This window comes from Pomacea canaliculata, linkage group LG9, assembly GCF_003073045.1.
Source record: "Pomacea canaliculata isolate SZHN2017 linkage group LG9, ASM307304v1, whole genome shotgun sequence".
In the NCBI taxonomy this organism is placed as follows: Eukaryota; Metazoa; Mollusca; class Gastropoda; order Architaenioglossa; family Ampullariidae; genus Pomacea; species Pomacea canaliculata.
Window position 1 is genome coordinate 26,582,990 of NC_037598.1, and position 27,928 is coordinate 26,610,917.

Consider the following 27,928-nt stretch of genomic DNA (forward strand, 5'->3'; position numbering starts at 1 on the left):
AATTTAATCTTTCAATTTTATGACTTTTCTTTGTTCATTAACAATTAGGATGTGTCGCCTTATAGTAAGCCAGCATGCCTCCGAAGTGCGTGAATACCGGGGACAATGCTGCATTTGTGGGCAAGCGACATTTGCCAAGAAGAAGAAAAGTATCACATCTGGTCCAGGCTGACAAAATCCTCTTGACATCAAACTCAGTTGGACGAAGAACTTCATGAAAGCCATGGATTGGACTTCACCAGCTTTCCAATTCCTGCATGAAAAGTTCCCTCGACTCAGCGAGGCAAAGATTAAAGAGGGAGTTTTTGTAGTCCTCACATTGGAGAGTTCTACAAAGATGACCGTTTCAGCAACTGGCTGTAGGGTGATGCGAAACAAGCACATTCAACTTCCGTGGCTCAAATCGGCCTAGACAAAAAACTTCCACAACTCGAATAATTTTAAGCCCGTCGGCATGTTGAAATCATTTGAAAATAGGTGGAAAAGTGTAAAATCGTGTACTCTTTCCGACCCTGAAGGAGGCAAGAACCATACTGAATGATGTTCGTTCGTTGATCGAATCTGGCGAAGAGGTACCCATGACCATGTTTTATTCACTGTTTGACATCAACTCATTTGTTGAAATGATGAGAAATTATCATCAGATGTCCATAATAGACCTTTTTTGCTGGGAACAATGATGTGTGAGCACATGCAGAAATAAAGATAGGTCTACAGTGAAAAAATGTTCTTTTTCTACGAACTACGCAACTCGATTTTTTTTCTTCAATCCCTTGAAGCTTTGACTTACATAAAAGTTTGACTGTAGTAGAAGACATGCTGATGCAGTATCAGAAACTTGGCTGCAATGTGTCTCTAAAGGTCCTCTTCCTTCATTCTCGTCTGGATCTCCTTCCTGACAACTGTGGTATGGTTAGTGATGAATATGGCGAAGATTTCATCAAGATTTCTCAAAAATGAAAAAAGATACCAGAGAAAACTACTGCTGGACACTCCCCAGAGATGCTCCCGAACAGCTGTACAAATGACAGCCAAAGAAATCTGAGACATAGTCTATGACTTGTTTGTTTACAGGTGTTAACCAGAGGTCAGTGACTATGAGCATGGTGATGTACACAATAATTATTGCAGATTGCAAAGTACAGCCGATTTGCATTTTGATTGTCATATTCGTGTTGAGCCCATACAAATTGATATTGAATCATTTTATTTCAGTAACATGACTTGTGCAAAAATTTGTTGACCAGAGTAATGTACAGGGTATAGGGCGGTGTCAGACATAAAGTACAAACATGTGTGCATCCCATGATGTTTGAACCCTAACCCTAACCTTAATATTTGAGGTCGACTGACTCCCTCAAAACTGTGCGAACATGTAGTTCACTTCAAACTTTCAGTCTGATGCTGTCTGCTTGTATCTCTATCTACAACTGTGTCTATTCTTTAGCACCTGTCGCCTCACTTTGCCCCAAAGTTGGTTTTTAAAATTCTGAACAAAGCACTTGGGTGAAAAAGAAGTAAGATAAAATAACAAACACTAAGGTAAAACTGACTTCTTGTCGGACCATGAGCTTAGCCGCACCCCGCCATCTTGTCACCTGCACTCGTGACGTCAGCGACAGGCAGACTTGAGCAACGACGGCGGCGGCGGCGGCGGCGGCGGCACCAAGCTGACCGCACCACCACCACCATCTCCGCCGGCGACAGCGCGTTTGGCCGCCAGCCACTCTCAGCGCTGATGGTCGTGGCAGAGCGGCAGGGGAGAGAACTTTGATGTGGTCATTACGAAGCCGGGAAGGGGGCCCGTAGTGGGGAGGGGGGAAGCAGGGACTTTGATATCCAAAAGTCGTGTGCATCCTTGCTTTACCTCCAGTCCCTCAGCCTCACACCAGGCATCTCGGGCCAGGTCCGGCAGGCGGTGTCCGAACCATAGCCCTCGCCATAATCCACTTTGCCCTGACAAGCATCTTAGGACCTGCCGACTGCCTCCCTGTCCATGGTGTCTGCTCAGGCTAACAGGCTAACGCTTAACACGGACAACGAGGTGAGTACCTGAGCCACTTGTCACGCCATCTCTCATGTGACACCTTTGACAACACTTTGTCACTCCTCGTATTTTATAGTTGACACCTTTGACAACACTTGTCACTCCTCGTATTTTATAGTTTGACACCTTTCACAGCACTTGTCACTCCTCGTATTTTATAGTTGACACCTTTGACAACACTTGTCACTCCACGTATTTTATAGTTGACACCTTTGACAACACTTTGTCACTCCTCGTATTTTATAGTTGACACCTTTGACAACACTTGTCACTCCACGTACTTTATATTTACACCTTTGACAACACTTGTCACTCCACGTACTTTATAGTTGACACCTTTGACAACACTTGTCACTCCTCGTATTTTATAGTTGACACCTTTCACAGCACTTGTCACTCCTCATATTTTATAGTTGACACCTTTGACAACACTTGTCACTCCACGTACTTTATATTTACACCTTTGACAACACTTGTCACTCCACGTATTTTATAGTTGACACCTTTGACAACACTTTGTCACTCCTCGTATTTTATAGTTGACACCTTTGACAACACTTGTCACTCCACGTACTTTATATTTACACCTTTGACAACACTTGTCACTCCACGTACTTTATAGTTGACACCTTTGACAACACTTGTCACTCCTCGTATTTTATAGTTGACACCTTTGACAACACTTGTCACTCCACGTATTTTATAGTTGACACCTTTCACAGCACTTGTCACTCCGCGCACTTTACAGGAGTAGCTGTTCACAGCACTGAAGGTGGACTGTAGTGATGTCAGTGTCAGTAACCTTGGTCATTTATTCGTTCTTTGATATGTTCACATTCGTGAATCACACAGTTTCACATTTGCGGACCGCACAGCCTCAAAGCATGTCAGCTGTATCTAAAGTCCACTCTAGGTTTTGCCTCCTAACATTCGTCCATCCTTAGCCAGTTAGTAGCTTTGCTGTATCTACAGTGAATGTACCTTGTAAATAAGCTCAGCAAATGACAGGAGGTGAGTTTGGATTAAGAGTATCTGGTAATCTCTAAACATCATTGCAATTGTAAATAAACCATCGGTGTCCACTTAAGGCGACTGTATGGACTGTAGCGGTGGATAGGAAATGCTCGCCCTTCTTCTGTGAAGATGAGTTTCCACACTTACTTCTGTAAAGGGTGAGTCACTTAGCTCGCCTGCTTCCTCCACAGGACAGGGTCACGCCAGTGGAGTAGTTATCTCTCTTGCAGGTGACAAAGCAATATTCTTTACCAATAATATCGACAAATCATGAAAACACTTTTATCATCATGCATAACTTGTACCTTGCTACAACATAACAAGGACTTGCTCCCTGACCACCCGCTACAACATCACACTCAACACAGACATTGCGTTACAGGCAATAATAATATTATTAATAATAATAACAACATAAAGATGAGGTACAAGAGTAGAATGTAAAGCGATGGATGAAGGTATCAAGGGATGTAGATACCATATACAGTGTCAGATGGAGTAATGTTAATAATGTTAACAAAACCATGCCATTGGCGTCAAACTTGTTTCGATATCATCTCTCTTTGTGGATTTCCTAAGTTGAGACCTAGAACATTTTATTTCTGTAAATAGAAATGACACACACACACACTCACACACACACTCACACACTCACTCACACACACACACACACTCATGTCCTTGTCAGTCAACTCTCCAGCTCAGTGTATTCAAGCGGAACGTCCTTTGTAAGGCAGCACAAGCATCGTGCGACTACAAACATGCTTCAGTTGTTAATGTCGCTGGTGAGACACTCCAGTTTATTGATGTCAGTACTAAATATGCTGCACTTGTTAATGTTGACGGTGATATATTTCAGTATGAAGGTGTCAGTAAGAGAACCAGCTGCAGAATATTATGACAGGAAACATACTGCAGCAGCTGGAGGAGACATTCTGACACGCCAATGCAGTTTTTTTTAAAGCAGAAAGGCAGAACAAAACAAAGTTACTAGAAACATTGTGAAGATTTAAGTGTATAACCTGTAGCATGTAGTTTGTGACCATCACTCAGAGGAAATCTTGTAACTAGCAACACGGTTGAGGTGATAGTCTTTGCTCCATAGTACGCAGTTTCAGGACATTACCAAGGAGACGGAAGTTCCCATGATGGTTGCTGGTGTCAAATTATTTCGCACGGAACTTATATTGTGGTTTATTTTTCTACATTTTGTGCATTTTCTTTGAGTCTCATGCCAAATTTTAAAACTCAGTCAAATGTTGGACAGTAAGAAATTAAGGCTCTTTGTGACCCCTGACCTCTGGCTTCGCCACAGTGAGGCTAGTCGCGCTTGACAATTGAGAGAGAGCGTGATAGTGAACACGTGTTATGCACAACAAGCACAGGTAATACACAACAACTGTAACTGACACACAACAACAGTGGCTGCACTTGATCACAGACATTACATCAAGCCCAAAACAAACACACACACACACACCCAACACACACACACACCCAACACACACACCAAACACTCACACCCAACACACACACACACAACACACACACCCAACACTCACACCCACACACACACCAACACACACACCAACACTCACACCCACACACACACACCAACACACACACACACAACACTCACACCCAACACTCACATCCAACACACACACACACACAACACTCACACCCAACACTCACACAACACACACACACACAACACTCACACCAACACTCACACACAACACACACACCCAACACACACACCCAACACTCACACACAACACACACACCCACACACACCGAACACTCACACCACACTCACACCGAACACTCACACCCAACACACACACCCAACACTCCAACACTCACACCCAACACTCACACCCAACACTCACACTCACACCCACACACACACACACTCACACACTCACACCCAACACTCACACACTCACACACACACACACACCCAACACTCACACACTCACACCCAACACACACACCCAACACTCACACACCAACACACACACACACACACCCAACACTCACACACAACACTCACACCCAACACTCACACACACACAACACACACAACACTCACACACAACACTCACACCCAACACTCACACACACACACACACCACACTCACACACACTCACACACAACACTCACACAACACTCACACACTCACACCCAACACCACACACAACACTCACACCCAACACTCACACACACACACCCAACACTCACACACAACACTCACACCCAACACTCACACACACAACACTCACACACAACACTCACACCCAACACTCACACACTCACACCCAACACTCACACACAACACTCACACCCAACACTCACACACTCACACCCAACACTCACACCCAACACTCACACACAACACTCACACCCAACACTCACACACTCACACCCAACACACACACCCAACACTCACACCCAACACTCACACACACCACGGCTACGAGCAATGGCGTTAGTTTTCATGCTCTGTGCAAATTAATCAAGACTTGATAAAGTGAAGAACTTTTTTGTTTGTTTGTTTGTTTTTGTTTGTTTTTGTTTTGTTTGTTTGTTTGTTTGTTTGTTTGTTTACTTCATATCCTGATTGCAGCGTGTCGTTTCACTCAAGCCAACCGTCTATTACTCGATAATTACGGTTATTTTCCACGGGAATCCCACTTGCTAAGATATGGTGATGACGCCAGCACGTGCAGGAGAAGCAAGGTCACGGCAAGTATTCCACATACCGTCCAGATGACCTTTGCTTCTTGGCTTTTTTACCACATCAGCTATGTGACTTTCTTCTCTATGCGGACAAGGTGGTGTAAACAACAACACCAACAACTGCATGCGTGGCTGTCCAGACAATCGTGTCACTAGGTTCTGACAATCGTGTCACTACAAAGTTGTAAAACATATAAATATTGGCATTCGTATCCCTGGTTCTTCACAGTCGTGTCACTCAATCCTGGCAATGATTCTGCTGGATCTTGACAGTCGGGTCACGAGATGTGAGCATGTCTCTGTTCTGATTGCTGACAACACCTTGACAAGGCTTGCACCTGCAATTTTTGTCTCTACTTCTGAGAAGAGCAAAAACAAAATCAAATGTATTTTAATATCTATATATAACTATATATATATATGAACTTATAAAACTGATAAGCCTATTGGCAGCTTCCACAGCAAAGACACAGCTACTTCTTTCAAACCTGAATTTCTTCCACAGAGACGCAAAATAATCTTTAGCGCCTGACACCTGCGTGTCTCTACAGACACGGGGGAAAAAAAGTCCGCACCTGACAACTCCATCACTCTACTGACAAGCAAAATAGCCTTTCAAACCTGACAACTGCATCTTCTTTGTTGACGCAAAAGAGCCTTCTCTCACTTGACAGCTTTGATGCTTTTGCGGACATCTTTTATATACCCTGTGTGCACCCATCGCTGTACTCTCTGTCTCCAGGATGGCAGCCTCAGGACTGGTTTTTCTAGGAGAAAGAGAAAGAGAGAGAAAAAAGAAAGAAAATTTCAAATCATTTTGTCTTGAGTCCATTTTGGCAGGAGGGTTATAAGCTAATATTACTGTCATCAATGTTATCACTTTTCGGTTCTAAATAGATTGCAGGACTTGAAAGGCAGGAAGCTGATGTATGGTTATCGACCCTGCCAGCCTTGTAGGTGGATATTGTGTGGAGCTTTGTGAGGAGGCGGACTTGTATGAGCTGATCTGCTAACTGCTGTGCTTGCTGACCACTTGCCTGTCTTGTGATCGCTGAGTTTAGTCTGTCAGTCGACTTCGTCCATGACTTGCTTCACCTTTACAGGATTTATGCGCGATACAGGTGTGTGTGTGTCTGTGTGTGTGTGTGTGAGAGAGAGAGAATAATGGTCTACTGTGAGCTCCTGGAGCTAAGCGACAAAAATCAGGAGCAGTGTCTTTTTTGAAGTTGTGGAGAGGGGTCTCGAAGTTTAGTCATCACCGGTGCTAAGCATACACAGGCGCGTGGGCGGCGTGGGCGTTGAGTGGCCAGCCAGGCCGCATCCCCACGAAGAAAAGACTCGCCGTGCAGGCGCCCGTGTGGAGTCGTGCTGGAGCTCGCTAAGGGTCTCTGGGGAGACAATTATTGACATCGCCTGCGTCTAACCAGTAGCTTTGCCGCTAAACTCGCCTGAAATACACCGCTCCGTCCCAGCCATTCTTAAACAATTTGTCACGTCGTTATACTCCCCCTCGCCAGCCTGTCTCATTGACTTCATTCAGCCGCTCGCCACAACAGGCGTCCTGGCCTAACCACCGCCACAGGGGCTCTGTCGGCCCTCTAGTGGGTCCTTGTCGTACTTTAACTACATCAAACGCTTTGCTGACTTCAGTTATCTGGGGCACGAAATCACTTGCAGAGTCGTTGATGTGGATCTTTGTCAGTCCTCTGACAGACGAAATCTTGGTCTCGACAGTTTCGCTCAACGAAAAACGATGGTCGGTGAGGAAACAGATGAAACAGCTATCATTGTAATACTGTCTGGCAAAATGAGTGCATGTCTGGACCACTGGGTACTTCAGTCATCGCCTGTACCCCGCTGGTTTAGCTTGTCAAGCAAGTCCAAGCACCCTTAACTTGGTTACAGTCTGTGATGGCCTCTGTAATGAGCTGTCTTATAGTGTGCGTGTACTTTGACCTCATTGCCACCACCCAGGACAGGTCTGTGGCGACCATTGTGAGTCGCTGCTGCCGTCCAGTTGCTCCACCGGCAACCACTACAACAGACCAGCATAACTGCTTGCTACCTGGCAGCGGTCAAGCGATAAATGAGTGAATGAAGTAAGCTACCTGCTAGAACATGTCTACTTCTACAATATCAGTTAAGCGAACAAAAGGGTGAGGCTTTTTGATAGGTTCTTCATCATTAGTATCATCATCGTCGTCGTCATCATGTTCTCCTCAGTGGGTATCAGATGTGTTTTTATTTATTAATAAATATGGCTTTAGGTGCGTGTGGGGTCATCACGGGGTAGGTGACATTAAAAGTTAATGTTCTTGAGCGTGTTTTAAGCAAAACCTTACTGACAACTGGCATCAAGATTGACATGGAAATATAACAAAATTCAGCTCAAGATCGTTGTCTTTTTTCTTAAACATTTAAACCGTTTTTCTCTGTATACATCTGACCGATATTAAAGACATAGAGAGGTCCATGGTGCTTTCATTCGTTTTCGGCTCAGCGTTTCATGTCTCAATCCACATCATTTGCGGTTTTGTATTAATTGTATTGAAAATAATTATGTCTATAATGTTTGTCTTGTCCAGGTGTTACGAAATCAAAATAGGTACGGTAACTTGAGACAGAGGCATATTCCTGGACAATGTATCCAGCATCTGTCTTTGTTTACCTTTGTCCTTATTATTAGTTAATATTCGTGATATTGGTATTAATCTGTCAATGTAGCAGATTACATCTATGAGGCGTTCGAAGCTCAAAATTTAAATTATCAATTGAGTATTTTGTGTCTGTTCATATGTAGTTTGTGATGCATATGTATTCTGTTTGCAATGTTTTTTTGTACCCTTGAAATAGGCTGTAAGCAGTTCCCCACGGAAGCTAATGGACGCCTGAATACAAAAATGGCTGACAAGAATAACTGACAAGGGAAAGCTTCATGGCGTACTGACAGTGAGGTGAAATGAGCAGCTACAAGACCCCGACTTTTGTTTTCTTTTAGCAAAATAACATTATTCTGCTTTCCTTGTTTAAAAACCTCTGCACGCTCTCTCTCTCTCTCTCTCTCTCTGATCCTGTATGTTCCATGTGTATGTGTGTTTGTGTGCGTGCACATACATATGTGTATAATGTATACATATAATATATGCCATATATACGTAATTTAAATATGGTTTTCCTCAAGTCTTTGAAGATTCCCGTTTTTGTCAGACATTGCTAGCAGTGTTTTGTACCCCAGGGAAGTTTGTTCTTCACTGCAGGAAAATGGCGACATTGTCCATTAGATCGTGTTACCATAGCCACGTCTTCCTGATGCAATAGCACCAGTGGCTGGCTGACCTATGAGGCCAACTTAGGTTCTTTCAATGTAAGACGAAGCTAGACAGCGTGTTTCATGGAGTAATATTAGAGTTTTAACAGCGAGGATTTTTCCTTTGTCTTGGTCGCAATGTCTCTAATGTTCTCGTCAGTCGCCCGCTGTGGTCGTAGATCTTCCAGCTTCCCCTCGTCTCATCCATCGTCTCCTTTGTCTGTGGAAGACGATGTGCTCGCTGGCTGTGGTTTGAAACGCAATGGCTTGTCGTAAAAATACGACTCCTACTCTTTTGCCTGTCCTTATCAAAGAAAAATGTTACCTGTTTTTTTCTGTGAGTCTGATCCTTCCTTCAATTACCTGGTCTGCTGCTTTGATCCTTTTACTGAAACTGACTCTGAAAGATGAGAACAACTCAAGGACTGTCCCACCTTGTATAACGGATAGAGCCACCCAATCAACATACGTCTTGCAATGTCCCATCCCATCCCATCCCATCCCATCCATGTAACCAGTTCCTTCTGTCAGTCAGCAGAAGTCTTGTGCAGCTCAGTCTCGCACACCGGATGTTCTAATTAGTTTTAATTAGTGGTGCTTCTTAAGATTTTTTATTTAAATGTTATTTTATTTTAACTTTGTTTATCATTGCTTTCTTTCTAAAGATACATGATAATTCGTTGACTTGTTTACTCAGTCAACAAAAACACTTTTTACCGCTATTGCTACAAACATTCTGACAGTCCCTCATTGCTCTCTTTCTCTCTGTCTTTCTCTCTCTCTCTCACACACACGGAGTATAAGGCGACTGTCAATGGCTAGTGAGTGCGAAGTTTGTTTTTCATAATTGTGTAAGGGTTAGTGCAAGACTCAGTGCTTTCACCCCTTGTCTGGGTGAAGAGAAGCTTTGGCATGCTGAGGTACAGGCCGACAAACATCACCATGCATGGCAAGAAGTTATTAGAATGACGTCAGGTGTGTACACAGACACGCCTTATTAACATATGGCTGCGGCTCTTCCATTGGCTGAGGCCGTCACGACATGAACGTAGCCATGTATAGTCCTGAATCATGTCTACATGTAGTCCTTGACATCTTTCTGTGCGCCTGCTGATGTGTTACCAGTGTATGTTGAGAACGGCAAGGAGGCATTCACCCAAAGTTGAGAACAAAGTATCTTACTACGAACATACCTCCCTGAACAAAGTATCTTAGTCCGAATAGAGTACATCCCTGAACAAAGTATCTTAGTCCGAATAGAGTACATCCCTGAACAAAGTATCTTAGTCCGAATAGAGTACATCCCTGAACATACTATCTTATCCTTCAACGTTGTATCTTATCATCAACATAGTATGTCACACTGAGCACACTGTGTACCCTACAGTGTGTGTTACTGCTGTGTACCCTACAGTGTGTGTTACTGATGTGTACCCTACAGTGTGTATAACTGCTGTGTACCCTACAGTGTGTGTTACTGCTGTGTACCCTACAGTGTGTGTTACTGCTGTGTACCCTACAGTGTGTGTTACTGCTGTGTACCCTACAGTGTGTATAACTGCTGTGTACCCTACAGTGTGTGTTACTGCTGTGTACCCTACAGTGTGTGTTACTGCTGTGTACCCTACAGTGTGTATAACTGCTGTGTACCCTACAGTGTGTGTTACTGCTGTGTACCCTACAGTGTGTATAACTGCTGTGTACCCTACAGTGTGTATAACTGCTGTGTACCCTACAGTGTGTATAACTGCTGTGTACCCTACAGTGTGTATTACTGCTGTGTACCCTACAGTGTGTGTTACTGCTGTGTACCCTACAGTGTGTTACTGCTGTGTACCCTACAGTGTGTATAACTGCTGTGTACCCTACAGTGTGTTACTGCTGTGTACCCTACAGTCTGTATAACTGCTGTGTACCCTACAGTGTGTATAACTGCTGTGTACCCTACAGTGTGTGTTACTGCTGTGTACCCTACAGTGTGTATAACTGCTGTGTACCCTACAGTGTGTTACTGCTGTGTACCCTACAGTCTGTATAACTGCTGTGTACCCTACAGTGTGTATACTGCTGTGTACCCTACGTGTGTTACTGCTGTGTACCCTACAGTGTGTGTTACTGCTGTGTACCCTACAGTGTGTTACTGCTGTGTACCCTACACTGCTGTGTACCTATATTACTGCTGTGTACCCTACACTGTGTGTGTATTACTGCTGTGTACCCTACAGTGTGTGTTACTGCTGTGTACCCTACAGTGTGTATACTGCTGTGTTACCCTACAGTGGATACTGTGTGTATTACTGCTGTGTACCCTACAGTGTGTGTTACTGCTGTGTACCCTACAGTGTGTATTACTGCTGTGTACCCTACAGTGTGTTACTGCTGTGTACCCTACAGTGTGTATTACTGCTGTGTACCCTACAGTGTGTATACTGCTGTGTACCCTACACTGTGTGTATAACTGCTGTGTACCCTACAGTGTGTATACTGCTGTGTACCCTACAGTGTGTATTAACTGCTGTGTACCCTACAGTGTGTTACTGCTGTGTACCCTACAGTGTGTTACTGCTGTGTACCCTACAGTGTGTATAACTGCTGTGTACCCTACAGTGTGTATACTGCTGTGTACCCTACAGTGTGTATAACTGCTGTGTACCCTACACTGTGTGTATTACTGCTGTGTACCCTACAGTGTGTTACTGCTGTGTACCCTACAGTGTGTTACTGCTGTGTACCTACAGCTGTGTGTGTATTACTGCTGTGTACCCTACAGTGTGTATAACTGCTGTGTACCCTACAGTGTGTTACTGCTGTGTAACCCTACAGTGTGTGTGTACCCTACGTGTGCTGTCCCTACAGTACCCTGTGTGTTACTGCTGTGTACCCTACAGTGTGTTACTGCTGTGTACCCTACAGTGTGTATAACTGCTGTGTACCCTACAGTGTGTTACTGCTGTGTACCCTACAGTGTGTTACTGCTGTGTACCCTACAGTGTGTGTTACTGCTGTGTACCCTACAGTGTGTATAACTGCTGTGTACCCCTACGTGTGTATTAGCGTCTGAATTACTGTATTATGTATTATCTGTATTATTGCCATCTTCATCCACAAGGCATGGCCGTGCAGCTAGCTGTGGACTGAGGCAGAAACTGTCAACATACATTTCTGTGCGTGAATAGATGTGCTTGTCACACTGCCAGACAATGGGGTTAGCCACAGACTGCGCATGCGTGGCCTTTCTTCTGCCCGCCCCGTCCCCTACTGACTCCACTAATCACTAATCATCAGTCTTCCCGTCAACCCTCACTGCTGACGAGCCGAGCGGACTTGCGCACTTCATTGCAAAATACGTCACGCAAACAGCCTGATGTCCTTGTGCGTCACCCATTTGCGACGTCATTGCACACAACGTCACTGATACCGACATCAAACTGAACATGTTTACCAAACTGATAATGACACGTCACACTGTGTGCGTAGCGGTCTCAACTGTTAATAACACGTCACACTGTGTGCGTAGCGGTCTAAACTGTTAATAACACGTCACACTGTGCCTAGCGGTCTCAACTGATAATGACACGTCACACTGTGCCTAGCGGTCTCAACTGATGTCATTTAGTCACGTGTTTGGCTGTCTGACCGAGGTTTCCATGCTCAGTGTCTGACAGTCACGACAACTACACTAAGCCTACCTGCGTGTCTGATTGTATGTCTTACCTTTGAAGGATAATATCCTGCAATTGTTTTGACTTTTAAATAAGTTTTGACTTATGTTAACTATCGGTTGCTGGAATGTTCTACTAAATACAATATTCAACGCATTTTTTTCATTTTTCTTTAACATTGGTGTTCTGGAAAAAGGTTATTATTTTGAACCATCATTCAAAATGGAATGCTTAAAAGTAATCATAATGATAGAATAGAATTCATTAACCGCTTTTTTCCGGGTGGATCCGAGTTCTCATGAAAGACGACAAACGAAGCGATGAAACATATGATCGCCAGCAAAGAGATGAACCGTGACAAACATGGCGTCAATGCAGTAAGGACGAGGAAGAACTGAGAGGTGAAGGGAACAGTTGGATAAACTCCAATGGCATGTCGTCTGACGGCAAATTTATTTTTTTAACTTAACTTTCGCAGTAAGGCACATATTTGCTATTCTACAAATAGGAAGTAAAAAAAAAGTTAACAAAACACCAAGAAAATTATAACTTTTAAGAAATTGAACTTTAACACTGGATTGATTAGCAGCAAAGTCTCCTGTGTACACAACAGCTGATGATTGTTGTTAAGATGGAGAATCTAGAAATATCGCTGTATGGCCTGTATACCTACACTATATAGCTTACATAGTCACACATAAAGTATCAGCTAGTCTAGTCCACTTGTCATCATCCTCCTCATCATCATCATCCAGCCATACCTTCAGTGTAGCCAGACTAACGCTGATCCTAACGCAGTGCGTTTTTTTGTTGTTGTTTACTTCTGGTTACATCTCTTCATAGGACAGAGTGAAGCCTGCTTATATTCTATGCTAGTCCGGACAGAAACATGGAGAGAATATGAAGAAAAGGTCTCGCATGATCTGTTTGCTTGAAGTATAAATTGTACTGCAGTGTATTAGAGCTTCTGTATGTGGTGGTTATTATTTTTTAGGAAACACAGAGAACAGTCCAACAAGAATGCACAACAGTTAAGTTTCTGATGAAATATAGAAGACAGCTAGATGAAAGAGAATGACACAGACGAAGGTGTGGAAAGTTTGGACAGATCATGACAGATGGCGCTGATGTCAAGAAGCTCAAAATATGCAGCTCTGTACATGTAGGAAACCAATTTGTCAACAGGCATATCTGATGTCACAAAAAGAAACAAGTGAAGCATCTGTCTAGCCTCGTCGGATTTATCTAAGCATGGATTCTGGTTACTTGACTGACTTGTTAATCGTTAGACCTTCTGCCTTGACTTGACCTCTAATATGCATCCCTCAAAAGTCAGTATCCCAGGTGAGGTAGAAGCATGAAGTAGGCAAAAGAATGGAAATAGCACATAACTGAATCAAAAGAGGCTTGGTATATAAAATAAACAAAATGCCCTAAACCTTGGAGGACCTTAAAGGTCAGAGATGTTAATTATGAGAGCTGTCCGTGAAAGAGGCCAGTCGGGGTCTTACCCACAAGGTGATAAGACAAACTATACCACAGCTGAAGACGATATGAAATAAAAATACCAAGACCACTGAGCAGATGATGGATGTATCGAAAGCTGCAGACTGATCGAACAAAAGGTGAGTATCGACACTTCCAGTCATGTGGTGTCAGAATATCATGAATGACTATCATGAATGGCTATTAGCAGGACTGTGCTGGACTATGGCAGGTGGAAATTATACAAATCCAGGATTTAGGCTAACAGCTGTTTCGAGAAATTGTTTTCAGTGAATAGTTAGTCTTGACAAATCCGTCCAGACTACATAAAAATACAACTAGCTGGCTTTTTCTACTTGGCGTACACAGTTGGAGTACCTGTAGCTGTCATTTTCTATTCAAACACACATTCACCAAACTCTGAGTGGTCCAGATCATACTGGACAAGCTGGATTCATGTCTGGGTTAACAAACAGTGGACATGGTAGACAAACTAGATTCGTGCGGTGTAGAGTGTAGACACAGTATATGTTGCCTGGCCTCTTGGCCAGGTGTAGCGAGCTATTCTCATAGAAAGTGGTGACTAGGTCTCTCTTGTTGATGTCCAATTTTATGTTTATGTGCCTCTATTATCACCTAGAACTGCTTCTCCTAGACATAGGGCATGGATTTTACTCCCTACTAGAGGTATTGCTAGGTCTACTGTCGTCTTTTTACTCTTTTCTGACCAGCAATAAGCATGCCATATTTTTGTCTGGTTTTTCTGTTCCTTTTGTCTATTCTGCCGTATGACGGCTACACACAAGTTTATTAACGTGTGCTGATGTAAACAAACAACATTCTGTGTAGGTCAACACGCGTTAATAAACACCATTGTGTGTAGCTCAACACACTAAACAACACTGTATATAACTCAACTCACGCTAATTGAGACATTAGTGTAGTTCAAGACACTAAACAACACTGTATATAACTCAACTCACGCTAATTGAGACATTAGTGTAGTTGAAGACACTAAACAACACTGTATATAACTCAACTCACGCTAATTGAGACATTAGTGTAGTTGAAGACACTAAACAACACTGTATATAACTCAACTCACGCTAATTGAGACATTAGTGTAGTTGAAGACACTAAACAACACTGTATATAACTCAACTCACGCTAATTGAGACATTAGTGTAGCTCAACACACTAAACAACACTGCATATAACTCAACTCACGCTAATTGCGACATTAGTGTAGCTCAACACACTAAACAACACTGTATATAACTCAAATCACGCTAATAGCGACATTAGTGTAGCTCAACACACTAAACAACACTGTATATAACTCAACTCACGCTAATTGCGACATTAGTGTAGCTCAACACACGTTCATGGGTGACATGGTGTAGAGCTCACGGAGTTTATAAGGCCCTTGTCAATCTTTGATGCTGTAAACCACGTGGGCCAGCTGCTGCGTGTCTTGATTTTTCTTTATTCAACAATCCGACATAAACAGTGGTGTTTACTCGCTCTCCCAATGTGTTTTGCCATTAGGATCTTGTACAACAATTTACAAGGTACATGTACCTAGGGTCAAGGATCAAGCACAAAGAGAAAAGGAGGAAAACGTCGCAAGTGATGTTTGAATTGTTTGTGTCGACAACATAGAAGAATGGAGAGGGAGTGTCGATGGAAGGGTTGGTGAAAGGTGAATATGTCACGGACAGTCTGGTAACAGACGTATGCCGTTTTCTAGTTCTTTCCGGGAAAGCTTTCTGCTTAAATAGTCAAGTCACTGGCCAGCGAATATTTGTGAAGTGTCTAAAAGGTGGGAGGAATTACAACAATGAAGTCTTCAAAGATGAACACTGTGCAAAATAGTTTGGTATCATCTACACTAACATCAACATTTTGACATTTTAAAGCTCAATGGGGAGAAACCTAAAGTCATCCAGACAGCCTCTACACGTACGCTTAAACATCTGCCTCCGTCTCCTTCTCTCACTGGATCCACCATCACTTTCTCCCAGACTCAGAAATCTCAGAGTTCTTTTCGACACATCAATGTCCTTCATATCAACTTGCAATTCCATCTTGAACTGCGCAGATGTGATCTCTGTTGCCTCCACCAAGCAGCTTATGTCGCCACTTGTGTCGTCCAGTGTCGACTACTGTAACTGCTGGACAGGGTCCAGAGGGCTCAGAAGTGTTGCCCCCATTGTATTCCATAAGCGGAAGGCTGACCATCCCACGAACTCGTCATCTCCTGGTGGCCAGGTGGGGCTCGCATGGAATTCAAGATCGCCATACTTTGCTATCGTGCTGTCCCCTTGCCCTGGTCTCAGTCTGTGCTCGTGTTGCCATAGCAGCATCGCAGATCAGTTTGCTCGCCCGGTTTCAATTGCACATATCAGACTGAAGACCTTCAGAGGTCGCTCTTTCTCCTTCTCCGGTCCCAGTGTTTGGAATGGCCTGTCTCCGTCTCTCCGTACAGCGGAGTCGCTACATGCCTTCCAATCTGGACTTAAACACATCTCTTTCAAAACACCTACTATACTGAGTAGGAGTGCTGACGCTGAGAAGTACTGGGACTGTCATCAAGGTGTCGACATTCTTGCTGTAGAGCGTGAGGTAGATGACACTGTCATCAAGGTGTCGACATTCTTGCTGTAGAGCGTGAGGTAGATGACACTGTCATCAATGTGTCGACATTCTTGGTGTAGAACTTGAGGTAGATGACACTGTCATCAAGGTGTCGACATTCTTGCTGTAGAGCTTGTGGTAGATGACACTGTCATCAAGGTGTCGACATTCTTGCTGTAGAGCTTGTGGTAGATGACACTGTCATCAAGGTGTCGACATTCTTGCTGTAGAAGTGCCAGAGATTGAAGTTGCTCTCACCATCTGTGTCCTCTCCAGTGCATGAGATGACTGTGGTGAGCTGCAAGTGGCGCCTGTATAACTGCCATTTGCGTGAAAATAAAAGTTATTTCGGGACCAGTGTAATTCCATTTACTGATATGACTGGAATGTCACGTCAACCCCTTCCGCACCCTAGCGGCCTTATTTCCGCTGATTATCGCCCCTTCCTTCCCATTATTCTCTTTTCTCTCGCGCTTACTAAGGCCGCTAATGCATGTTTAAAATATTCTCTTTCTTCCTCCATCCAAATAAAATAGAAAATTCTCAAAATAAACTCAGTTTCCTAACTGATGAACAATGACTGAATGAGATATGGGAGGAGGGCAGCATTGTTTATCTGGTAAATCTCATCACATATCTACGTGAACCATTTCGTAGGACTTCTGATGGTGTTGAGAACCCTTGTCCAGCAGGGCGTATTTAGTATCATTTTCTAACTTAATGAGATTGTTTTTCTGATTTTGTTTTAGAAAAAAAGTAGTTGAAAACAGCTGACCACATTACCTTTCATCTGAGATTTACTTTGACAAATATGAAGAACACTACTATACATAGCTTGGTATGGGAATCTTAATGTAAAAATTAAATGACAAAGATGTTAAAAATAATCAAAAGACAAATACCATTATAGCTATCCTGAAACTGAACAATGTCAGTTAATTAGCATTGATTTAAGAGTGTCGTGATGAAGTGTTTAACCTCCCGCCATCTAAGAGTTCTATAGGTAACCCTCATCCATCTAAGAGTTCTACAGGTAACCCTCATCCATCTAAGAGTTCTACAAGTAACCCTCATCCATCTAAGAGTTCTACAGGTAACCCTAACTCATCTAAGAGTTCTTAGTTAACCCTAACTTATGTAAGAGTGCTTAGTCAACGCTAAACCATGTAACAGTGATGTGGTAAAGTGTCTACCCGCCCTCTTTCACTAACCCTAACCTGTTTTATGACATTAGTTGTGCGTTTTGTGAGCATGTGTCATGTGACCACGAAGGTGATATGCTACAAGTGAGTGGTGTGGTGAATGGCGTGTGCATGTGTGTGAGTGAGAGAGAGACAGAGAGAGAGAGAGACAGAGAGCCTGTTTTAGATGAGGTAAATGGCTGGCAGATACCAAGAGATATAACTAACAATATGATAGAAGACCAGGTGAATACGCAGCCGCGTGCTGCCGTGGTAAGAGCGACACCATCAGGGGGAAGGCAGCTGATGAATAAGACAAATGAACCACTTCCTGCCGCCCACTGTACAGAGAGGATGACGTGGAAACCTGTAACGCTACACCTCATTGTCCGTCGCCGTGACGTCACAAGGGGTGTTGGCTTCCCCCAGACGGTATAGCCACGTGACTGTAGCAGTAGGAGGAGGAACTCGGCAGTCGACACACGTTGCACCCTGACCTCTGTCTCTCGTTGGCTTTATTGAGGGAATAGGTTACTATATCAATGGTGTAGATGTCAACTGCATGTTTTTAAGTTTTGTATGATGAATCACTTGTCTTACCTGGTTCTCTCATTATTTTTGTAACTGACTACACATTGCAGAGTATAATCCCAACGGATTAATAAAGTTGGTCATTGTCATTATCATTATTTCTAGCATATAAACACTTTAGCTGTTTCTAATTTATTTACATATTAGCTGCACGTAATTATAGGTAACAGTGAATGATGTTACTACTGTTACAACACGTTTTCAATAACTGCTGTTAAAACTCATTTGGAAACCTGCATGTTGTATAAATTCTGGATAGCTATGAATGTCGTAAGAGATGTTTATAACTAGTGCACTCACAGCTGCTTGCAGCAAAATATATGGTTGAACCTAGCTGTGATCGTAGTGTTTCTGATATCGTAAACACGAGAAGTGCGCGAGACTAGCAGACAATCTCGGTGAGTTGCGAAAGTTTTTGGCACTGGAGTGTATTGGGTTAGTGTGAGTAGGTAGATTTAGCGTGTGTACAGAGTTAGTGTATGTAGGGTTGCGGTTAGTGCACGGGGCTAGCGTGAACTTTGCATACGGATTTCTTTGAGATAACGACTCCGCGGACACGGAACGCAGACCAACCAACTACGAACTAATATCCCTTGACTGGTGGCAGACGATTTTTTCCAGTTAACTGCTAAAGCGAGGAATTAGACGACATAGCTTCCGGTTTATTAACATTCTTTGTTACGGCTCGCCGAGACAAATAGCGGATCACTTCGCAAGAGGCCAAGAGTGAGTCTCGGCGTATAGACATCAGTCCATCAATACACGTCCATGGACCAACTGACCGACAGCCAGGAGGAAAGATAAATAAGGCACAGATGGACAACAATCGATTTAGATCAGACTTGGGCAAAGGCCGGCCCGCGGGCCGGATCCGGCCCGCCTCCTGTCTCTGACCGGCCCGCCCGCTGGCGAAGGATAGTATATATACTATACATACAGTATTGGGTAAAACTGAGTTAACTATATTAGTCCGGCCCTCTAAAACCACCCCAATTTCTCATGCGGCCCCTTGGGAAAATTAATTGCCCACCCCTGATTTAGATGATAAAGGACTGTCTTTATGTCTTGTAACAACTAACAATTCTTTAAAATACATTGATGTGGCGCTGGGCGGGAAGCCTCTCCCCACAAATAATTTGTTTTCGTTGTGTCTCGTGAACGAATGCGCATGTCAAACCGCGAGGTGACATCCTGCTATCATTGGCTGATGTGGAATAATGTGGAATGTGGGATCTACGCCTCTAATGTTATCCGAGACGCAGAAGACACCCAAAGGAACGGTGAAAGAGATTATTATTATATTATGAGAATATTATTATCCCATAATCTTAGCTTCAACGAAGCGCCGTGTTAATACAAGAAGGTACACAGCTGCTAACACAATCACTTGTTGATTAACAAAGCAATATTAACACAGAAGGTTAGGTTAGAGTTATCGCCATCACAAATGTGTTATAGAAATAAAGCATGTGCTTGACTAAAACTTAATAAACAATAACAAGCTCTGCTCGCCGCCATCAAGCGCCAGAGATGTGAACTAACCCACCACCTGCTGCACAGTTTGAAATTCCGCCACAAGTTTCTTATTTACACATTTAAGTTTTTCAGCATTATTGTTTGTGCACGGCATCTTTGTTACTTCGTTAACTGACATCTAAAGGACTTACTGTAATACACCTTTCATATAAAACTCAAAGCTCACTGTTGACTGGAACTGAGGTCTGATGCATTACACATGTTACAGGTGAAAGCGGACAACTGGATGGCCATCCATAAGGAATGCATGTCGTTGTAAGCCGTGAAGTCCAAGTCAGAAGACTTCGTTCTTTCCTGGGAACTGCTAAAAGATACCCTCCATATCCTACAAGTCAGAGCCATCGTCTGTAACGCTAGTTTATGGAGAGGCGGCAGGATTCAATGAGTGCCTTCAGTCGCACTGGGGGCCAAAGATAACCATTCACCAACAGAATTAAATTAAGGGTTGATCAACACTCAGCCATTCACCTGTTTGAAGATAGACTGCTCTCCAGGACGTGGCCTTGAGACAGCAGTAAATCGTTTAGACTGTCCACCAAAGTATGTCCTACTCCAAGAAAGGAAAATAAGGGACCCTGGATGTTGCAAGGAAGACTAGTCATGAAATACAGCCCCTCCGTGCAGCTCCTTGTTCTATTGGGCCTCGTTTCGCCAGCTGCAACTTTTTTCATGCACCAACATGACCATCGTAGCATTGCCAACGCCAACAAGATGGCGGCGACCTTCCTTCAGTACCGGACGGTGTCGGAAGTTGAGGGTAATCCTAGACATCAGGAGGCACCCAGCAGGCAGGAGGGAACAAGGGACCTGCACATCAGTGACTTACTTGATGCCCGGGGCCACAGAGACTGGCCAGTCAGCGCCGACACTTTGCCTGTCGATGCTAAAAAGAAGATGAAGCTTGCCAGCAGTGTAGGTCACCCACACAGCCATAGTGCCGTACAGTGGGATGTACATAGTCTTTCTCAACCTTTAAGTGGCCTTGACCCCCAAAGCCGCCTAGACCACTGGGAAGCTAGTGAGGTCAGACGGTACGAAGATGAGCAGGACACTGAAAGTTTGCGAGACTGGAGTCAAGCTTTTACTGGCCTCCATAGTCCCTCTGCGGTTTGGCTGATGTGGAATAAAGACTACGGGCAGAGACAAGATGACCCTGACGAGTTAGTCAGGTGGGCAGAGCAGCCTCTTGACCTTGGCCTATTCCCGGGGGACAACACCGACTCCAAGTGGCTTGATCTGCATGATGCTCAGCTGGATGATACACAGTCGCAAGTCATGGATGACGAACAGTCGCAAATGATAGATGATGAACAGTCGCAAACGATGAAAGATGAGTGGTTGCATGAGACAAAAAATGAAGATTCCAGCGACGTTATACAACAAGAGAAAGAGGCGGCGGTAGAAGACGACATGACAGAATACCAACGACTGGGTGAAGATACAGACAACTACATGGTCGATTCGGAAAACAAGAAAGTCTTTGAAAAGCGCCATGGTGGAGCGATGGACAAGAAGGTGTTTGTGGACGGCCCTGACGACCGTCTGCGTGTCTTCCTTTCCCAGATGCGCAAGTTCCCCTTCTCCAACATCGCGCGCCTGTCCACGGGCTGCACGGGCACGCTGGTCACGCCCCGTCACGTGCTGACAGCCGCACACTGCGTGCACACGGGCCTGAGTTTCCACTCCAACCTGCACACGCTCAAGCTGGAGATCCCGGACACCATGGGCTTCCGCGTGTACTACGCCCACAAGATCAGCGTGCCGCAGGGCTGGCTGCGAGAGGTCAGCAACGAGAGCTACAAGGGGCGGCCTGACCCCAGCCAACATGCGGCCTACGACTATGCTGTGGTGCGCCTCAAGCTGCCCGTGTCTGGCCGCACGCGCTTCCTGCCGCTGGCTGTACCACGCGCCGACGTGCTGACCCTCAACATCCACTTCCTAGCCTTCCCAGAGTACGAGCACGGCCTGTGGCAGTCGGTGTGTCATGCTTCATCGCACATGGCAGGACTGGACGGCAACCTCATTCTCACCAGGTAACATTCAGCTCTCATGGACATCGCTACACTTAGATATACTAAGCATGAGTATAGACGAGTGTTTTCTATAGTTGCCAGAAAGATGGACCTTACATTGGGTCACTCGCATGTCACGTAATCGCAATCTTACCTGTGATCTAGTGTTACACATTCAAATCATGATACATCATGGGCAGTTACAGTTCTGTATATAAATTTTAAGTGTTTAAATAACTTACCACTGCTTTGTAACTACGACCCCAGCTGATTTCACTTACCGATTTGATGACATTGTGATTCCGTTGACACGATGCTTGTCTACTGTGATTTGATGACACGCTTGTCCACTGAGACTTGAGGAGACGACGCTTGTTTACTTTATTTGATGACATGACACTTGGCTACTGTGGCCACTACGCGCACCTCCTGACTACTATCACAGTCATTGCAAGAAGTACAAGTGTTTTCCTCCCCTGCTTGCAGACTGAGATACAAACCCATGTTTCAGATGCGATGCGGCAGTGGGCAACTCGGGGGCGGCGGTTTTCACCAACGAACCAAAAGAGGGCATGAAGGTGGTGGGTGTGCTGTCCAACACCAGGCACGTGGCGCACGACAACGCCTACGACCGCTACAGCATCATCACGGCGCTGACGTGGCCCAAGCTGTCGGACATTTGCCGGCAACTGGGTGGCCTGGCGCAGGAATACAACGTGTGCCCTCACGTGCGCTTCCTGAGGCTGGCCCACACCCCTCACCGCCTCACTTCCTCACTTCGCTTCTTCGGCAAACGGAGCAGCGTGCGAGTGTGAGGCGTCAGGCCTTGCGAGCTGCGTTCACTGTCATGTGAAATAAAAGAAATATTTTGAAAATGACAGTATGAGTCTCATGTATGCTGTGGAATGCATTTCTGCACATCAAACGACTTTTTAAAGCAATGGTCACATGAATAATGTCTATGAGAAATAGACCTAGTCGACTAAAATGTAACTCTTTATCATGCCAAAAATATTGTATTGGTAGCGACATAGCAGGAATCGCTTCACACCATGTCTAAAGCTTTACAGTACGTAGGTGTAAAAGGAAAAAGACATATACTTTGTATAGGTGTAGAAGGAAAAAGACATATACTTTGATGAAGAGTATGTCTTTAGATTTCCCCATCAAGATTTGTTTACACTCCATGGGTCGTAGTTACGAAGCTAGAACAAGTTTCCCCAGGGCAAAGACGGGAATTCAAGGAAAAGCATCTTGTTTTTGTAGTTTCAGGCTAGATCCTGTTCACACTATTTCCTGTCTTTACCCTAAGGGCATCTTTGCCACCACTCTGTAACTACGACTCTTGAGTAAACATCTGCGGGGTCTTGAGTTCTCCGCCTTGTCCACACTTCATTACTGCCCCAGGCGCTCAGGGTGCGCACCATATATACTCCTGACAGGTTAGTCACACTATCTTACCATGGCTTTTATGACATAGCCTCAATGGCGTCCCTCTCTTTAGCACCGACACAATTATTTTCATTCCTTGGTGAATTGGTGGGGTTTACAGCTGGACAGCATATTCCTCCCATTGCCCAGCCTTGACCTTGGTCTGAGAGCCAACTGCCGTGCGTTATGAGCGGACACGTCCTCGCCACCTTATCTTGTGGTCGCCACTCGTTACCCTCCACCCATCGCCCTTTGTTTCTGTCATGCGTCTACAACAGAACCACCATCTCTCTTTTTTTAATGTTTTGGGAGACACGTATGCGGCGGCACACTGGCATGTGACACTGGGAGGCGAAACTGGCCTGGAGATTACCGAGTGCCGTGCGGGGGAGGCGACAGTGATGTGAAAAACACCCGGAATCTTGCCAGCGTCGTCTTTAGCACGTGCATCAAACAGGCCGCTGGTGCTGTCTTTGATGTGCCGCCTGCATAGATATTGCAGGCCGCCAAGTGAACAGCATGAAGTGTGCAGGGAGGGGACAGGAGATCGTGTGTTCTCTTCTCTGCCACCACCCTCGGAACACGCCCACGCCACGTCAGACTGGGAATTCCAGAGGCAGTCTTTCGATTGAACAATAAATCTTCAGCCTCACTTGGGGTACATTAACAATTTCTCTTCATAGCAAACGTTGTTGGTCCTATCGGCCTGCTAAACCGTCCACACACGCTGACTGACGTTCAGCACTATCCTCACACAAGTTTGGTGATGTCCGGCACTGTCCACACACACACCTACTGACGGGTTGAGAGATTAGTTACATAACTGATAGTAGACAGTAGTATCTATATAAAACAGCAGTTGACAGATTCGTAGTATACATAGTTCACAGTTTAATAGTATACATAATTGATGGTAGACAGTAGTATATTATATATTACAGCAGTTGACAGATTGGTATTGTATATATATATAGTTGACATAAGGAGTATACAGTAAGTATATTACAGCAAATATTTTGTTCCTTCGTAGCTTTTGTGACAAATTCGTCGCAACCTGCAGTCATTGGTTGTGCTTCAGCTTTCACGCCAGAAGCAGATCTCCATATCATGATGTCTGTATAAGTGAAATATATCCAGCATCCCAGGCTACTGCAATATGTCGTATCACTGCACACAACGACGATAACAAAGTGGCAATGGTTTCAATTTAATCACACTACTGCCAAAACTTTTTGGGAGTACTGTACTGTCAGTAGTACCCTTTGAAAAGAAAAAAAAACCATTCATATAAATCAACAGAAATCACTGAACATGCCGAGTCGCGAGGGTTTATCGGAGTAGGGAATTTTGTTTTCAGCATTTTGGTGAAAATGAACGCCATACTACTTTGCATCCTACCCAGCGGTTTGGGGTGGCCCCGCGCTTCAGCCCCGAGGTCATCTTTCTGACTTATTGCTAGCTGTGTTAAATAAGTTGTGAAAAAAAACTGACGTTCAGAAAACACTTCTAAGTTCTAATTAAGCAAATTATTGAACCCATGTCTTCACGTTAAGCCCAACAATAATAACAAGCAGTTTATTAAGCTATTGTCACCATATTATTTCGCTTTAAGAAAAAACCGCTACTGTCACAAACGGTGGGAAAGATTACGAACAATAAAACACTAAATTCGTGCCTTATTTCGCGACATTGATCCAGCCTATCTAACTGTATATAAATCAGTGCTTCAGGCATCATATCAATAGGGATGTTGATACACGTACAGGATGGCCCTGCGCGGATGGTCGGCCCCAGGCCCCGCGTGTTCCTAACGCCGCCTCTGATCCTACATATATATATATACAAGCATACCTACACACAAGTACACCTATATATAAGCATACCTATATAAAAGCAAGAAGGCACAGAAGCTGGCGGCATTGCATACGCCCGCGGTTCTCAAACGGTGGGGCGCGAAGGTGGTCATTTTTTAAGTTTCTTATACTGGTATTAGTGAAATTAGCTTACATTGCTCGCGCAATTAGCTTACATTGCACAAGGGGGGCGCGGACGTACCTTTGTTCGTCAGGGGGGTGTCACAAGTAAAAGGTTGAGAACAGCTGATATACGCTTTCTGAGGAAAGGGTTTATGAGAAATGTATTTACACGAAGAATGTGTTTATATTAAGAAAGCAAATATGAACCCTTTTTGTGCTAGAGACATAAGGTGTTAGGGTTTGGCAGGTTTGCAGCTGTTAGTCAAGGTGACCTGCAGTCAGAAAGGGCGCCAAGGTTATCTTTGAACCCCCTCTGGAACGAGTCTTGGCCCCACATACAAAACCACTGTCTTTCTGTATTTAGTGTCAATCTGTTTATCACTACCATGCTGACGACACACAGCTGAACTGTCATAGACGGCTGATGAGACCCAAATTCTCTTGGCGTCGTCCTTCTCACCCTTGCAGCTGCTGGTCAGTCTAATACGGGTTCATCAAGATTTGTGCCATCCGCCATGTTCTTGCTCGACAAGCTGCAAACACTCTTGTCTGTGTGTTGGTTATTGTGATTTCTTGCTCTTGGGCTGCCCTGTACAATTCATTCACAGACTTTGACAGCACAGAGCTCTGATGCACGTCAGGGTTAGTATAGGCCTCTGATGCATGTCTGATGTTCAAAGCAGACACGGGCCCATGTCGCTGTCCTTTCTGTGCACGTGCTGGCGTTCACTGCTAGTTTCCAATGCTTTGCTTTCTGCCTGCTTCTCTTCCCGTGCACTCCAACCACAAAACTGTGCCTTTTGTGCACGCTATTCCTGTCACCAAAACAATTATGTACTCTTTTTGGTTTTTCAGCTGTTGTGCAGCAAATGGCAGAAATCCTTTCTCTTTTATATCATCTACTTCCCTACTGCTGTCTTTTACACATGCATTAAAAACACATCTTTACTGTCAGCACTACTCTTTATTACTACCAACCCATTTTTTTTTCTCTCTCTTGATTAGTCTGTTCTGACCATGTCCTTTTATTTATTTTTTTTAAAGCTTTTCGTTACTGTTACCTCTTGGTCTTTGTGCATCCTCCTGTTTAGTACACCTTCACATGATCCATAAAACTACACAATTGAAATTACAGTCAAATATATTCTTTTATAAATCTCCATACACACAACCGAAGAGAAAGCATGATTACGTGCGTAGGTCAACTGAGAACGGATGTTTCACCAAAATTCACTTAATTCGTGGCCGAATTATCGTGCAGATGATGATGTGATGGAAACCGTTTTCATTTAGCCACCCCTACCCCCATTCCCATCAACAGACCAGGAAATGCCATCCAGCATCTGCTGTATGTGGTGGTTCACGGACCAAGAAACACCATCCAGTATGTGGTGGTTCACGGAACAGGAGTCTTGGGGAGACAAGTCGTTGATCACAGTTCCGTTTCTGCTTGTCTGATAGTGATGGACCTTCTTGGAGCATCAAGGGGTGAGAAACCGATATTAGTATTAAGAGTTCCCGCTACATCAGAGAATTTTCTGCAGCTTGCAATAAACACTGTCCAAGTTTTTTCAGCCAAATGTTCTTAAAAACAGGTCATAATGATTGGTGCAAATGGGTTTAATAAGCTTTGAGGGGACTGTTAGAGGCTGGGAAATGCAAGACCAACACTAAAACACAAAGACAATGCACACACAATTCTCCTATTATAGTTTTTTTAATTTCTGAAACAAATGCTTAATGTCCCTGACTAAGAGTCAAAACCCATTCAATGTAGGAGCAGGATAGTTTGTTGCCATAAATAACCGAGCATAAAAGTCTGTTCCCAAGTTGTATTTCCTTTAAATGTGATTGTTTGGAGGTCTTTATTAATTACAAATTACCACCAGGTTTAGTACAAATATTTTTAACTGACTTTATCCTATTAAAAATAGTTAACCATTGCCCATCTAAACACAAAAGATAAATAAGTTTGAACAGATTCTAGGGGTATTAAAACTGAGCTTCAGACATAACACAAATTCAGGTTTGTTTTTCACATTTATCATTAACTTTTACATTGTGGATATCATTTCCAGATACCTCAATTTACAAATTATTGCATTTTGACTGTGTGCAAGTAATATGATGCAAGTGTGTGAGTTTAACATGTCTTCCAGAAACTATTCAACTAAAACTCCATTAATTTATACCTCATGAAATCCCTGACAACTACAGCCATCATGTGCTCATTTCACACTGTCAGTCAAACACTCAGTCATCTACACAAGAATGATATTACAGACTCAAACATTCTTAAAAAGAAC

At 43.9% G+C, this 27,928-nt stretch overlaps 1 protein-coding gene and 1 long non-coding RNA gene across 3 annotated transcripts; one reads left to right on the forward strand and one right to left on the reverse strand.

The window, feature by feature from the left end:
• The first annotated feature begins 1,096 nt into the window (after positions 1 to 1,096).
• On the forward strand, positions 1,097 to 23,090 carry LOC112572758. Of its 2 annotated transcripts, none has more exons than XM_025252622.1 (3): positions 1,097 to 2,044; positions 20,412 to 22,236; positions 22,727 to 23,090. In XM_025252622.1, the coding sequence occupies exons 2-3, from the start codon at positions 20,783 to 20,785 to the stop codon at positions 23,028 to 23,030; spliced, it is 1,758 nt and encodes a 585-aa protein (XP_025108407.1). In that variant the 5' UTR covers positions 1,097 to 2,044; positions 20,412 to 20,782; the 3' UTR covers positions 23,031 to 23,090. The 2 variants fall into 2 exon arrangements, with proteins under 2 accessions (XP_025108407.1, XP_025108408.1); XM_025252623.1 differs by lacking the exon at positions 1,097 to 2,044 and adding an exon at positions 8,726 to 8,758.
• Positions 5,559 to 22,698, reverse strand: LOC112572760. Its single transcript, XR_003101066.1, has 3 exons — positions 22,497 to 22,698; positions 6,426 to 6,571; positions 5,559 to 6,142 (listed from the first exon to the last, which is right to left on the reverse strand). It is a non-coding gene; the product is annotated as an uncharacterized LOC112572760 (long non-coding RNA).
• Positions 23,091 to 27,928: the final 4,838 nt, after the last annotated feature.